General features: G+C 35.6%; 1 protein-coding gene across 2 annotated transcripts in view; it reads right to left on the bottom strand.

The window, feature by feature from the left end:
* Positions 1-17,379, bottom strand: part of NOX4 (NADPH oxidase 4) — a gene marked incomplete at both ends in the record, with an annotated part of 141,034 nt that overhangs the window by 51,122 nt on the left and 72,533 nt on the right. For both annotated transcript variants that reach the window (XM_079709503.1, XM_079709504.1), the window contains one exon: positions 12,303-12,363. In XM_079709503.1, coding sequence (XP_079565629.1) covers positions 12,303-12,363 — 61 coding nt within the window. The remainder of the gene's footprint in view (positions 1-12,302; positions 12,364-17,379) is intronic.

Here is a 17,379-nt window from a genome sequence, read left to right as displayed (position 1 = left end):
ACTGCCCTATTTCTTTACTTCATTTTATATCCCAACTCCTTAGAATTTGTCCAGAGGTATTTTGGCAAATATTTAATAGACAGGTCTTTAAAAAATGTTTTTAATCCCTACCTTATGGTGTTTGTCAATTTCTATGGAATGAATATTCACATTGTGGATGATTTAAAGCTATCAAACTTGACTTCACTGAACACAGAGTTGGAAAATAAGCACCCTATAACCCAGTGAGCTCATAGGAGCTGGACCCAACAAACGGGATTTGTCTATACTTACCATCTCCAGTTTCTCTCTTACTATTATTATCTCTTGAACCCACCTCAATCAGGTTTCTGTTCCCAGCACTCCACTAAAAACACGATTCCTAAGGTCATTAATTCAACCTTCATTTTTCTCCGATTTTCAGCAGCATTTGTTTCAACTGGTCCATTCCTCATTTTTGAAATACTGTCCTGTGGTGTCCAGGACTCAGATTTGCCTGGTTCTCCTTTTACCTCAGTGGCCACTCCTTCTTAGTCACCTTTGCTGAGCTCTACGTGTTGAAATGCCTCAGGACTCAGTCCTCCGTTAGATTTCTTCTCTATCTATACACATTTCTTAAACTAGTTACTCTTTTTTAAAATTAATTAATTAATTAATTTTATTTATTATTTTTGTTTATTTATTTATTATTTTGGCTGTGTTGTGTTTTCGTTGCTGTGCGCGGGCTTTCTCTAGTTGCCACCAGCAGGGGCTACTCTTCGTTGCAGTGCACGGGCTTCTCACTGTGGTGGCTTCTCTTTGCAGAGCATGGGCTCTAGAGTGTGCAGGCTTCAGTAGATGTGGCACGTGGGCTCAGTAGTTGTGGCTCGTGGGCTCTAGAGTGCAGGCTCAGTAGTTGTGGCACACGGGCTTAGTTGCTCCGTGGCAAGTGGGATCTTCCCAGACCAGGGCTTGAACCCGTGTCCCCTGCATTGGCAGGCGGATTCTTAACCACTGTGCCACCTGGGAAGCCCAAACTAGTTACTCTTTTTTTTTTTTTTTTTTTTTTTTTTTTTGTACGCGGGCCTCTCACTGTTGTGGCCTATCCCATTGTGGAGCACAGGCTCCGGAAGCGCAGGCTCAGCAGCCATGGCTCACGGGCCCAGCCGCTCCGCGGCATGTGGGATCCTCCCAGACCGGGGCACGAACCCGTGTCCCCTGCATCAGCAGGCGGACTCTCAACCACTGCGCCACCAGGGAAGCCCCAAACTAGTTACTCTTGATGGAAGAATACCACCTCTTAGGGGGACTTTTGAGAGCTTGTGGAAGCAATTTGATTCTCACAATGATGATGAGAAGTTACTGATGGTTAGAGAGTAGGGGTCAGAGACAGCAGACATCCTGCAATTTGTGGAGAATACTGTGCAACAAGAAATTGTCTGACTCCCCGTATGCTTTTCAAATGACTTTCATGTACATGAAAAACTCATTTATAATTATAAAAAAATGCAAAGTTTTGCATGATTTAAATATGCACTGGAATTTCTGGGATTGCAACTACCCTGTAAACTAAATATTATTGTACTCTATTGTGTCTAGAACTTAACCAAAAGATGTTCACCATTTTGGAAAAGCACATCGTAAAAGAACTGGGGCTCACAGTATTTGACTTGCATTGGGAGCCTGCATTTAGAACGGTTTTATTCATGATGATTCTGTATGTGGGTACAAATCACTTATTTCTTATGACTTCTAGTGTAGTCATGCTTAAGAATTTAAATATTGAATGTAAATCATTTACCATAAATTATTTACATAGCTCCTTTATACTAAGGTATATTGATTTTTTATAAATCATTTGTGTATATATTACCTGTAAATTGAATTTTAAGAATGTAAAGTGGGCATATAAAATGTTATAAAACAAGGTGTTGGATCTTACATGATTGAGAATTACTGCCCTAGGTGATCCTGTCCAGCTTCAAGGATTTAAATCCATTAAGATACTAATGATTCCCAAGTTTAGATCTCTAGTTTAGACCTCTCAAATTTAAAATGTACAAAACTGAACTTTGAATGTCTACTCTTGTCCCCCCAGTATGCCACAGTGTTCTATATCTCAATAAGCAGCAACACTGTCCACTTACTTACTGAAACTAAAAACCTTGGAGTTATCTTTGAGTCCTAACTTTTTTACACTCTACCTGCAATGCGTCCAAAAACCTGTCAGATACACCTTCAAAATACATCCACTTCTCAAGACCTAGTCTCTATCACTCTATGTGTAACTAGCATTTCCTCTTGTCTAGACATCAGCAAGAGCTTCTCAACTTATCTCCTGATTTCCACTCTTGACTCCCCCAACATATTCTCTACATAGCTGCCAGAATTACCATTTTAAAATATGAGTCATCCCCTAATCAAAATCCTCCAATTGTTCTCCATGACATTTATAATAAAATTGAAGTCTGCAAATGCCTATCATATCTGGTGCACGGGTATTTCTCAGACTTTATTCCCTATAACATTTCCACTTACTCAGTTCCAGCAACACTGCACTTCTTACTGGTCCTTGAATGTAAACATTTGACTGCTTCAGGACTTGTACACTTTCTCTTATCTTTCCCATATATCACTCCTCTCAGTGATTCAATGCTTTGTTCAGAGAGGATTTGCTGACCTTCTAAGTCTGGGTCCAGCCAAAACCAGGAAGGGCTCTATATGATTTAATTGAAAGGAATTTGATATAAGGAACTCAGGTGAGGTAAGAATTGGGAAGCTATATTAAAGATAGGGGAGAAATCCAAAGAGTAGCAGGAAGCTACTACCATCCATACAAGTTAGTGGGATATAGGGTGTAGGTGAGGCTACCAGAACCCATAAACCAGGCCCATATGGCAGAAGATAGAACTGCCACTGAGGCGAGGCATCTCAAAATGATGATACACCTCCCCCTTCACCAAAAAAGTTTGACCTGTTTTTTTTTTGATCTGTTTTCTACAGTGCTCAGAAGTATCCCCCTTTTCTCCTTCTCCCTAAACTCAGTATTTTTTTGAAACAACAAAGCAAACAAACAAAACACACACACACACACACACACACACACACACACACACACAAAACCCTTGGGTTGGCAAACACTAGGTAGTATATATTAGAACAAAATGGCTAATCATTCAAATGTAGACTTCAAAATCATGCCTTTTATCTCAATCAGATTAAAATCCAAGTCCTCCTGTAACCCACAGAGTCTGATCCCCAACTCCCCTCTCTGATCTCATTTCCCACTACTATCCCCCTTCACTGACTGTATTCCAGCCCCACTGGGATCCTTGCAGTTCCCTGACTATCCAAAGTTACCCCCACCTCAGGGACTTTGCACTTACTGTTTCCTTTGCCTAAACACACTTCTTCCTGAAATCCACCTGATTTATTCCCTCATCTACTTACATGTCTGTTCAGAAAGTCCATAACTAAAAACCTTATCTAAATAGCACTATCACCCTTCATCATTCTTACTCCCTTACCTTTCTTTATTTTCCTTCATAGCACTCATCACTATCTAACACACTATGTATTGATTTGCTTTTTTGTTTCTTGGAAGTCTCTACTGGTTAGAACACAGCATTGGTCAGCACTGTATCTCCAGAGACTAGTGCAATGTCTGGCATAGAGTAAGTGCTTAATAAATATTTGATTATTACCCAAAATTACACATAGTTTAAATGTTATCTTCCAAAAATATGACCATTATAATTTGCTAGTCATAGAAACAACAACAACAACAACAAGTATATTTCAGGTCACTACAGGTCTCTTCTTTTGGCTGCTTCATTTGCTTCTTGGGTACTCTACAGCTCGGTGTAGCTGATTAGTTTTACATTAGACCCATGAGGTGGTATTAAACCTATTTTTTAGAGGTGCCCAGGCAGAACATATTTCAAGGAAGAAATAGTCAATGTAAAATATCTGTCAGCCAGTTTAGAGAAGTAAACCTTTGATACTCAACCTCTTAAGCATCTCTTTGGTGTTTTCTATACTTATTACTCTTAATACTGAGTAATACTTAATAAGTAATTCTTTTAGAATAAAAACCCAATAATCCTTGATTTCAGCAATGATATTCCCAATTTTCCTTTCATAATTATAATTCCATTTTTTTAAGACAGCTAAAACGTCTTTTGAAATAAAATGCCAGATAGTGGCAGAACTATTTAGTGGTTCTCTGTATGAATGCCTGACATTTTTTTACAAATCAACAAATATTTAAAGTCAACAACCAAGAAAGTCTATTAATGGAAAAGCATCCAACTGGAACTGAACTCTCTGAAGAGACTGATCTTTTTTCTCCCTCAGTGGCACTGTATATTAAAAAAGAGGACAAAATTAAAACTATTAAGTGTTCCTAATAGAGAAGGTTGAAATAAATGATGAGATAAAAAGATAATCATTGATTTTAATGAGCCACTGACAATAGAAAATAACTTTATGAAGAAACTCAGTAACAGTAGCTAGTAATAAGCCATGATGGGGCTCCGGGTCCCCATAGCTGCGCAGCAGCCAGGCAATGCCAGGGATATGGATGTCCATGTCTTTGGGGGACCATTACTTCACCTGCCACATGTTTTATCTTCTTCAGTGTACTTGAAAAGTGCCAGTAATTGGAAGATTACTAAGAAGATGTCCATGTCGTGCAAACTTCAGACATGTGTGTAGGTGAAGCCAGTGACTAACATTTATAAGTGCATGTGTGGCTGAGAACGCTAGCGGTCTGCATTGGGAGGATTATAGATCTTGTGTATGTGTATGCTTCTTTGTGTGAGTTTGTCTATATATCTATGCTTTTACCATTTTACCTAGTGTTCTGTTTGTCCTTTTTTTTTTTTTTTTAGTACAGATCTTAGTGCTTGTTATCATTGGTGGACTTGTTTTTTGGTTTGGTTGCTCTCTTCTTTCTTACTTAATATTTTATTAATTTTTAAATTTTATTTTTAATAATTTTTAACTTTTAATTTTAATAACTTTTAATTTTATTTTATTTTATTCTTCTTTCTTTCTTTTTTTTCTCTGTTTTCTTCTGAGCCGGGTGGCTGACAGGGTCTTGGTGCTCCGGCTGGGTGTCAGGCCTGTGCTTCTGAGGTGGGAGAGCCGAGTTCAGGACATTGGTCCACCAGAGACCTCCTGGCTCCATGTAATATCAAATGGCAAAAGATCACCCACAGATCTCCATCTCAATGCAAAGACCCAGCTCCACTCAATGACCATCAAGATACACTGCTGGACACCCTATGCCAAACAATTAGCAAGACAGGAACACAACCCCACCTATTAGCAGAGAGGCTGCCTAAAATCAAAATAAGGTCACAGACACCCTTTAAGCAAAATGAGAAGACAGAGACACACAGCAGATGAAAGAGTAAGGTAAAAACCCACCAGACCAAACAAATGAAGAGGAAATAGGCAGTCTACCTGAGAAAGAATTTAGAGTAACGATAGTAAAGATGATCCAAAATCTTGGAAATAGAATGGAGAAAATACAAGAAACGTTTAACAAGGGCCTAGAAGAATTAAGAGCAAACATAAAATGATGAACAACACAATAAATGAAATTAAAAATTATCTAGAAGGAATCAGTAGCAGAATAACTGAGGCAGAAGAACGGATAAGGGACCTGGAAGATAAAATAGTGGAAATAACTACTGCAGAGCAGAATAAAGAAAAAAGAATGAAAAGAATTGACGATAGTCTAAGAGACCTTTGGGAAAACATTAAACACAACAACATTCAAATTACAGGGGTCCCAGAAGAAGAAGAGAAAAAGAAAGGCACTGAGAAAATATTTGAACAGATTATAATTGAAAACTTCCCTAATATGGGAAAGGAAATAGTGAATCAAGTCCAGGAAGGACAGAGAGTCCTATACAGGATAAATCCATGGAGAAACACACCATGACACATAATAACCAAACTATCAAAAATTAAATACAAAGAAAAAATATTAAAAGCAGCAAGGGAAAAACAAAAAATAACATACAAGGGAATCCCCATAAGGTTAACAGCTGATCTTTCAGCAGAAACTCTGCAAGCCAGAAGGGAGTGGCATGACATATTTAAAGTGATGAAAGGGAAAAAACTACAATCAAGATTCCTCTACCCAGCAAGAATCACATTCAGATTTGACAGAGAAATTAAAAACTTTACAGACAAGCAAAAGCTAAGAGAATTCAGCACCAACAAACCAGCTTTACAACAAATGCTAAAGGAACTTTTCTAGATGGGAAACACAAGAGAAGGAAAAGGCCGACAATGACAAACCCAAAACAATTAAGAAAATGGGAATAGGAACATACATATCAATAACTACCTTAAATGTAAATGGATTAAATGCTCCAACCAAAATGAATAGACTGGCTGAATGGATACAAAAACAAGACTTGTATATATGCTGCCTACAAGAGACCCACTGCAGGCCTAGGGACACATACAGACTGAAAGTGAGGGGATGGAAAAAGATATTCCATGCAAATGGAAATCAAAAGAAAGCTGGAGTAACAATACTCATATCAGACAAAATAGACCTTAAAATAAAGACTATTACAAGAGACAAAGAAGGACACTACATAATGATCAAGGGCTCAAATCAAGAAGAAGATATAACAATTATAAATATTTATGCACCCAATATAGGAGCACCCCAATACATAAGGCAAATGCTAACAGCCATAAAAGGGGAAATCAACAGTAACACAATCATAGTAGGGGACTTTAACACACCACTTTCACCAATGTACAGATCATCCAAAATGAAAATAAATAAGGAAACACAATCTTTAAATGATACATTAAACAAGATGGACTTAATTGATATTTATAGGACATTCCATCCAAAAACAACAAAATACACTCTCTTCTCAAGTGCTCATGGAACATTCTCGAGGATAGACCATATCTGGGGTCACAAATCAAGCCTTGGTAAATTTAAGAAAATTGAAATTGTATCAAGTACCTTTTCCAACCACTACGCTATAAGACTAGATATCAATTACAAGAAAGAATCTGTAAAAAATTCAAACACATGGAAGCTAAGCAATACACTACTAAATAACCAAGAAATCACTGAAGAAATCAAAGAGGAAATAAAAAAATACCTAGAAACAAATGACAATGAAAACGTGAGAACCCAAACCTATGGGATGCAGCAAAAGCATTTCTAAGAGGGAAATCTATAGCAATACAATCCCACCTCAAGAAACAAGAAACATCTCAAATAAAGGACCATACATTACACCTAAAACAATTAGAGAAAGAAGAACAAAAAAACCCCAAAGTTAGCAGAAGGAAAGAAATCATAAAGATTAGATCAGAAATAAATGAAAAAGAAATGAAAGAAACAATAGTAAAGATCAATAAAACTAAAAGGTGGTTCTTGAGAAGATAAACAAAATTGATAAACCATTAGCCAGACTCATCAAGAAGAAAAGGGAGAAGACTCAAATCAATAGAATTAGAAATGAAAAAGGACAAGTAACAATTGACACCACAGAAATACAAAGGATCATGAGAGATTACTACAAGCAACTATATGCCAATAAAATGGACAACCTGGAAGAAATGGACACATTCTTAAAAAAGCACAACCAACCGAGACTGAACCAGAAAGAAATAGGAAATATAAACAGACCAATCACAAGCACTGAAATTGAAACTGTGATTAAAAATCTTCCAACAAACGAAAGTGCAGGACCAGATGGCTTCACAGGTGAATCCTATCAAACATTTAGAGAAGAGCTAACACCTATCCTTCTAAAACTCTTCCAAAATATACCAGAGGGAGGAACACTCCTAAACTCATTCTACAAGGCCACCATCACCCTGATATCAAAACCAGACAAAGAGGTCAAAAAGAAAGAAAATTACAGGCCAATATCATTGATGAACATAGATACAAAAATCCTCAACAAAATACTAGCAAACAGAATCCAACAGCACATTAAAAGGATCATACACCATGATCAAGTGGGGTTTATTCCAGGAATGCAAGGATTCCTCAATATATGCAAATAAATCAATGTAATACACCATATTAACAAATTGCAGGATAAAAACGATATGATCACCTGAATAGATGCAGAAAAAGCTTTTGACAAAATTCAACACCCATTTATGATAAAAACCTGCCAGAAAGTAGGCATAGAGGGAACTTACTTCAACATAATAAAGGCCATATATGACAAACCCACAGCCAACATTGTTCTCAAAGGTGAAAAACTGAAACCATTTCCTCTAAGATCAGGAATAAGGCAAGGTTGTCCACTCTCACCACTATTATTCAACATAGTTTTGGAAGTTTTAGCCACAGCAGTCAGAGAAGAAAAAGAAATAAAAGGAATAAAAATTGGCAAAGAAGTAAAGCTGTGACTATTTGCAGATGACATGATACTATACATAGAGAATACTAAAGATGCTACTAGAAAACTACTAGAGCTAATCAATGAATTTGGTAAAATAGCAGGATATAAAATTAATGCACAGAAATCTCTTGCATTCCTATACACTAAGGATGAAAAACCTGAAAGAGAAATTAAGGAAACACTCCCACTTACCACTGCAACAAAAAAATTAAAATACCTAGGAATAAACCTACCTAAGGAGACAGAAGACCTGTATGCAGAAAACTATAAGACACTGATGAAAGAAATTAAAGATGATACAAACAGATGGAGAGATATGCCATGTTCTTGGACTGGAAGAATCAATGTTGTGAAAATGACTATACTACCCATAGCAATCTTCAGATTCAATGCAATCCCTATCAAACTACCAATGGCATTTTTCACAGAACTAGGAAAATTTTCACAATTTGTTTGGAAAAACAAAAGACCCCAAATAGCCAAAGCAATCTTGAGAAAGAAAAACAGAACTGGAGGAATCAGGCTCCCGGACTTCAGACTATACTACAAAACTACAGTAATCAAGCGAGTATAGTACTGGAACAAAAACAGAAAGATAGATCAATGGAACAGGATAGAAAGCCCAGAGATAAACCCACGCACATATGGTCAACTAATCTATGACAAAGGAGGGAAGGATATACAATGGAGAAAAGACAGCCTCTTCAATACGTGGTGCTGGGAAAACTGGAGAGCTACATGTAAAAGAATGAAATTAGAATACTCCCTAACACCATACACAAAAATAAACTCAAAATGGATTAAAGACCTAAATGCAAGGCCAGATGCTATAAAATTCTTAGAGGAAAACATAGGCAGAAAACTCTATGACATACATCACTGCAAGATCCTTTTGACCCACCTCTTAGAGAAATGCAAATAGAAACAAAAATAAACAAATGGGACCTAATGAAACTTAAAAGCTTTTGCACAGCCAAGGAAACCCTAAACAAGACGAAAATACTACAGTCAGAATTGGAGAAAATATTTTCAAGTGAAGCAACTGCCAAAGGATTAATCTGCAAAATTTACAGGCAGCTCATGCAGCTAAATATCAAGAAATCAAACAACCCAATCCAAAAATGGGCAGAAGACCTAAATAGACATTTCTCCAAAGAAGATATACAGATGGCCAACAAACACATGAAAGGGTGCTCAACATCACTAATCATTAGAGAAAAGCAAATCAAAACTACAATGAGATATCATCTCACACCAGTCAGAATGGCCATCATCAAAAAATCTACAAACAATAAATGCTGGAGAGGGTGTGGAGAAAAGGGAACGCTCTTGCACTGTTAGTGGGAATGTAGATTGATACAGCCACTATGCAGAACAGTATGGAGGGTCCTTAGAAAACTAAAAATGGAACTACCATATGACCCAGCAGTCCCACTACTGGGCATATACCCTGAGAAAACCATAATTCAAAAAGAGTCATGTACCACAATGGTCATTGCAGCTCTATTTACAATAGCCCAGACATCTGTCCATTGACAGATGAATGGATAAAGAAGATGTGGCACATATATACAATAGAATATTACTCAGCCATAAAAAACACACAAAATTGAGTTATTTGTAGTGAGGTGGATGGACCTAGAGTCTGTCATACAGAGTGAAGTAAGTCAGAAAGAGAAAAACAAATACCATATGTTAACATATATATATGGAATCTAAAAAAAAAAAATGGTTATGAAGAACCCAGGGGTAGGACAGAAATAAAGACACAGACATAGAGAATGTACTTGAGGACACGGAGAGGGGGAAGTGTAAGCTGGGACGAAGTGAGAGAGTGGCATGGACACATATACACTACCAAATGTAAAATAGATAGCTAGTAGGAAGCAGCCACATAGCAGAGGGAGATCAGCTGGGTGCTTTGTGACCACCAAGGGGTGGGATAGGGAGGGTGGGAGGGAGACAACAGAGGGAGGGGATATGGGGATATATGTATATGTATGGCTGCTTAACTTTGTTATAAAGCAGAAACTAACACACCATTGTAGAGCAATTATACTCCAATAAAGATGTTTAAAAAATAAAAATAAAATAATAAGCCCTGATGAACTTTCTGCTTACCCTGATGAATTAAATTATGACTTCATTATGCTTGTTACCCTTCAGATATAGAATTCTATCAATTACCCTTCATTATTGAAGTTAATTCTTACTATATTGGGATCCTTACCAGAGAAGAATTTCAGCTCATTCTTTATTTGCCAAACAGTGCAAAACAATTTTTATTGTATCAACTAGTTCTGGGCTATGAGAATTACTATTTCTATACTACATCAGTATTCTTCTAACAATGGACTACAATGATCTCTTTCGAAAGCTATGAAATGAATAATATGAATTTAAGCCTGATTTTTCATGATTCCAAATAGATCATCACTGCTCAGAGATATTTGGATTCGTTTCTTTGTTTGCCCATGAAATCCTATGTTGCATATTTTCCCCATTTTCTTCTCATCTACATTTCCAAGCTGACTGCTCTTTCTAGAGACAAAGGATTTTATACACACTATTATTATTTAACTGTATAATATAAGCTCTTTCAACTGTCCTTTCTAAAATGTCTCTTCCCTGTTACATAACATCTTGTCCTTTCCTATTTTTTACAATAATTAGTCCCTCCTTTCCAATACTAACTTCTTAAGCTGCATTTGCAAATATATTTCTTCTAGTCCTCAGTTTCCATCCTCACTCCTTTACTGACTCCTTCTCCTCTGCCTTCCAGTACCAATGTCTTCTCTTGATCCTAATCTAATCAACTAGCAAGTTATCAATACCATTTACATTATGATGCTCCAAATCCTTCAAAGATTCCCTAACATCTCTAAGTTGTTCTAACACCTTGTCAAGGCATTCAAGATCTTTACCATGCTGACCCTAAATGGTTTTTCCATACTACTCCCCAGAACAATATCTTTGCTTCTGCTAGGCTGACTGACTCACACTTCTCCAATAAGGTTTAATCATTACATTCCTTGATTTTTGACAGTGCTGTGGATTTCACTTAAATGACTTTCTTCTTTCTTCATCTGTCTGATTTTCAATGTTCAGCTTAAATTTTATCTTCTCTGTGAAGCTTCTTATTGCCCGAGATTACACTGAATCTGCCTTTTTCTGATTCTGTATAGTTTTCACAAACCAACTCCTAGTTTAGCATTCAATTAAAAATTAATTTTATTTACATTTGCATCCTTTCCTTTGAATAGCCAAAATAAACAACCAGCCAACAAGCTAACGTTTACGGAGCACTCACTTGTCAGTCACTCTGTTGGGCAAAGGGAATATAAGAATGAATAATGTTTATTTACTCAGAACTCTTAATACAATGCACCTTTCAGATAATAAAAAATTTTTTTATCAATAGAAGAGTAAAACATCACCAACAGACCTGCTATTATAAATGACCACTATTCAAAAGATGTTGTAGAGTTGCTATATATATAGATAATACCATGCAGACAGTCATGCAAGAACTGGAAGATTTGTGTGATCTCAATCCCAGGTGTCGATTATTTTGAAAGTAAAACCAACCACTAATTTTAAAATGATGTTTTCTAAAAGACATTTCAGTGTTCCCACTATTTCCAGTACATCTGACAAGCAGGTAGAAATCTATGGTTTACTATCATATGAACAACACACTATTAACAATTACTGATATCCAAGGTATTCCAATTCCAAAAATGCGTCTTACAGAAGAAAAAAACAAACACATGAATGTAAAAACTGTACAAGCAAAGAAGGAAAACAAAACAACAGCTTGAGGACACATACACATTTCTATACCTGTTGGTCATTCCACTACTTAGACATCAAAATTATTGTATGACTCATTATTTTCAAAGCGTATATTTTAAAACTCTGTGTTCTACATACCTGTCCAGTCTCCTACTATTTTAAGGTGGACCCCAAATGTTGCTTTGGTTTCAGTAGGACACTAAAAAAATAAATAAATACTGGAATCAATTCTGTATAATAATTATGTAGTACCAGAGTATGATTCAATTACTACTTTTATTCTCATAGCAAATCTCCAAAATCAATAAGAAGTAGAAAGGAATGGACTAAAAAAAATCTATACATATCCTCATTAGTGGGAGAAAAAAAGCAATGCCAACCAGTCAATAAGATATTATACGTTTCTCGAAAAGCCCATATGTATTATATAAAACAAAAAATACACATAGTCTAAAATGGCTAGTATATTACATCTAACCATAAATCTTGCTTAAATATATTTTGAGTTAAAATATTTAAGAGGACACAGTTTTTAACCATGAAGGAAGAAATGAAGACTAATGATTTTAGTGTCTTTTTCTTTGCAGATATTCTTATACGATTCACATCCTAACAAATTCCAGGGAAATGAAAAAAATAATTATCAATGTGACCTGAATTTTCTGTGTCCAATGAAGAAACTCCTACTGAAAGAGTTTTATTTCATTCCCTCTCATAATTCTCAGAAGAAATTTGGAGTAAAGTGGCAAGGGTACTTGAGGAGGGGAGTGAGCTGTGGTACTGGAGGTAAGAAAAAGTACCTGTGGTCCCACGTTTAGCAAATATAGGAAACAGCCACATAGTAAAAATGAGAGAATAATTTTTAGTTCACAATAAGAAAATGCAGTATCTCCCTTTATTTTACAGAATCCCAAACCCTTTCCACAATTCTAAAATTCAGAAATTTTCAAAAATGAGTTTTTTCATAACACATTTGGTGGAACTATCAGACCTGAATTGATGGGAAGGTAATGATGAGAGGTTAATACTTCTGTATAAAAGTTCATACAGAACTGTTTTCCTACAGAAATACCCATTTGTTTAAGAATGCTGCCTCATATCCTACTAGAGATCTTAGGTAATATATTAATTATGCATACCTTTTACAACCCTCAAAATTCTGAATTCCAAAAATACACCTAGCATAAGGGTTATGGGTAAGGGATCATCTGCATGTGACTAGCCAGTGTTCATTGAATATCATGTACCAAGGACAGGGTTAAGTGCCTCATTTCTAAAAGCTCACAATAACCCTGGTGAGTTGTTTTTTATAGTTAAGGAAATTAAGTAACTAAGACTTAAAATCAACTTGTAACAACTTTAAGGGAAAAGAATTTTAAAGAGTAGATATATATATAACTGATTCACTTTGCTATACGGCAGAAACTAACATAACATTTTAAATCAACTATACTCCAATAAAATTTAAAAAAAAATTTTGAAAAGGAAAAAAAAAATCAACTTGCCCAAGACAGAGTTTGGGTCTGGGTTTGTCTGCCTACACAGATCGTAACTATGGCAGGCCACTGTCTCCACTAAAGCAAAGATACGGAAAATGGCTAAGGATTGCATGAGAAGTCAAATGGAGTAGACGGAAAAAAAGGATTTGTTGAAAATTAGTGGAATCAATGTACAACAATATGAATTAAGGGGAAACATGGGCTGAAGTTGAAGCACAGATGAAAGAATATGCCAGTGGCTCTGAGGGCCTTGTGACAGAGAATGGGTTACATGAAGTAAGTTGAAGATCCTCGAGCTCACTATGTTGACTAATTAACGTAGGTCACATAGGGATGCTCTAAGGAAAAGAAATAAAGGAGGTGAAAACACCATGGAGATATGTAAACAACTCATCAAAGAAGATAAGTAGCTTGGAGGTCAGTGAAAACACTAAATAAAAAGTTAGATATTAATCATTTCTTCATGACAAATCATAAACAAACTAAAAAGCACATGTTCAGGGTTGAGATTTATTGTAACAAGGAATTTCCAAACCATTATTCCACAATCAGTGTTTCTAATAGGATTATTACTACTAACTGTAGTTTAAAATATTGAAATAAATGAAAAGAATATAAAAATCATATTACTTAAATATTATTTATACTATTAAAATATTACTTCATTTATAATTCTCAAACTAACGTTTAATTATTTAATTTACATTCTAGTTTTTAATAACTCCAAGAGCAATGTTTTGTCATTAGTAAATCTCCAAATAAGATGATGCAATCTGTAAAAACCCACCACCACTTTTACTTCGTACTATCAATACTTAACGCTGGCCAGAGCCTCTATGCTGTAAAAGCTGTAGCTGCCAGAAAGCAAGAATCCCAACAGAGTTCCAAGCTACCAACCTGATTGTTCCCATGTCTCTTGATGTTTCCCTTATTGTGAACTAAATCTTAGGTTATGAAAAGAAGATCTAAGCCAAGAAGATATAACAGGGAGCAACAAAGTTAGTCTTTGTATGCCTGAGTGCGCATCTGGCTTGATTTAATCTTATAATGTATTCTAAAGGAAAATGTACATTTTGCCAAATATTCATATCTCTGTTCTATTCTTTCAGTGCAGACATTGTAAAAGATAATTACATATGATGTTTAACATTCCCTCAGGCCTTGTAGGGGCCTATAAACTTCCTTCTTCTAAGTGTTGGCCAAATGTATCAGGATAGCTTTTAAGGCTGATCTGGTTGCGAACAGGTAGAACACAATATTGTTCCTCTCAAACTCTTGGGAATGATGCCTTTATAAATTACTGATACTTCCTCAAACTAGCTAGGAATTAAAAAGACATATTTTAACAGAGTCTTTGCCCAATCATATCACCCCAGATTTGAAGGGGGCCTGCACAGAATAGCACACAAAATGACTTCAGCATGTGTGGTTTGAAACAATGACTGAAAATCTTAGAATCACATTTTAGTACATTTGCACAAATAATGTTCAGATTCATTAATGTTGTCTAAAGTATAGTGTAGTGATTCCTTAATGTTGTTTCACTATCTTTTTAAAAGTGTTTAGAAAACTTCCCAAAGGGAAGAAATAATAAAGTATTCATATCTTTGGCTATCTTGTTTCTCTTAGAACATTAAAAATAAATATGCTAGTGACAAATTTTCAGTTAAAATATGTTGTAGGACATGTAGTAAAGTTCACATTATTAAAATTAAAACAGATATTAGGGGACTTCCCTGGTGGCACAGTGGTTAAGAATCCACCTGCCAATGCAGGGGACACGGGTCTGTGCCCTGGTCCGGGAAGATCCCACATGCTGCGGAGCAACTAAGCCTGTGCACCACAACTACTGAGCCTGTGCTCTAGAACCTGAGAGCCACAACTACTGAAGTCCATGCGCCTAGAGCTTGTGCTCCGCAACAAGAGAAGCCACCGCAACGAGAAGCCCACACACCACAATGAAGAGTAGCCTCCACTCTCCACAACTAGAGAAAGCCCATGTGCAGCAATGAAGACTCAAAGCAGCCATAAATAAATAAATAAATAATAAAATAACAAAAAACAGATATTAGTGTTTTTCCTCTATACACAGAAGTACATTGATGAAACTATATGATACATTGTTAAGAATATTAATTTCTGGGAAGTAAAATTGAAGACAGAGAAAATAACTCATTTCATACACATCTATTTTTAAAATTTATTATTAAGCTTTTTAATGTTTATAATTTTACATACTTTAAAAGTTTAATTTAAAATATAAACATTAAAACATTCCTGAGTCTTACTTTAGTCTCACTTAAGTTTCCTAGATGAAGAGAATGGAGTTTGGCTGATATTGACCTTAATATAAGTAGCAGAATACTCACACCTACTTTAAGGAGAAGAAAATAAAATGACAGAATTTGCAAGAGACCTGGAGGAATGCGTACTTTGATATCCTGGAGAAAAACAACCTTTTCTTTCAAATTATTTGTTCAAAATGGCATTGGGTTTTTAATGTGCTCAAATGACTAATGATTTTATAACAGTCCCACAAAAATATAAACAGATATTACATAATCATCTTACATTTGAGAACAAAATGTAAAAATGATGTCACTGCACAAGAATTTATTCAACATGGAAAATGAATTTAAAAGCCACAATGTGTTTATTTTAAATCACGAGCTTTGCAACAATAAATAAAAATAACTCCAAAATGGATGTTACTATGTTAAATATTAAATTTTCAATGTAACAAATTTCTTAAACCAGAGAAAATGATCACAGAATATGATGTTCTTTAATCATTATTGTCAGGTCTTTATTTTTAACCCTCTTTTCCAAAGCTCTAGTTTCACATTTTCTATGTCTGCTAGATAATTTCTACTTGAAATTCGCTGTAAATGTAATATATCTAAAATTGCTGTTATCTTCTTTCCGAAATTATCTTCTCCTTCTAATTCCCCTAGGTCTGGACATGGAACCTACATCCCACCAGAACAGAGGTTCAAATCTCAGAGTAATACCAGGTATTTCTCCTCCTGCCAGCATTCAATCAATTTTCAAGTCCTTTCAAATAATATTACCAAAGAAAACGTCTGATCACAGCAATCTCCTATTGATTAACCTTTCGTATCCTGTTATGGGAAAACATGCACATTCTTTCTTTCCTATGGTCTCTGACCAACAACATTTGTTCCAAATTCTTTCCAATTTTATATCCCATTTTTCTTCTTTGATCCAGCTAAGCCAACATGGATCAACTAATATATTTTCTTGTCTCTTCATTTTCCCACTTACTAGTATACTCATTTAGAATGACTTCATTCCCATTTCTCATATTGGACACTGGTAATTCTTTAAGGCCCATCTCAAATGCTACCACTTTCATGAAGAAATCTTGATTTCCCATGCTACAAAAATCCCTCTCTTCTCTGAAATTCCAAATTACTTGACTTTTATGCCCTTTATTACAGTTTACCTCTTTAATTTTGTGTAATTTTTCCAGTATTAATACACTATAAGTGTCTTGAGATCGGGAACTATTTCTAAATCATTATCATATATTCCATAGCATCTTACCTTTATTGGGGTATGCATTCAAATATCAGTTAATAAAATATTGGAGAATTAACCTGAGAATGAATAAGGACTTCAACAATGGGCAATTCTTCTACAATTTAGTCAAACATTCAACAAACATGTATTGGGTATTAAAAGTTTCACAGACT

The sequence above is a fragment of the Hyperoodon ampullatus genome (assembly GCF_949752795.1).
Source record: "Hyperoodon ampullatus genome assembly, chromosome: 7".
NCBI lineage: Eukaryota > Metazoa > Chordata > Mammalia > Artiodactyla > Ziphiidae > Hyperoodon > Hyperoodon ampullatus.
Note: the sequence above shows the minus strand (reverse complement) of the source record. Positions and strands in the feature narration are given on the sequence as shown.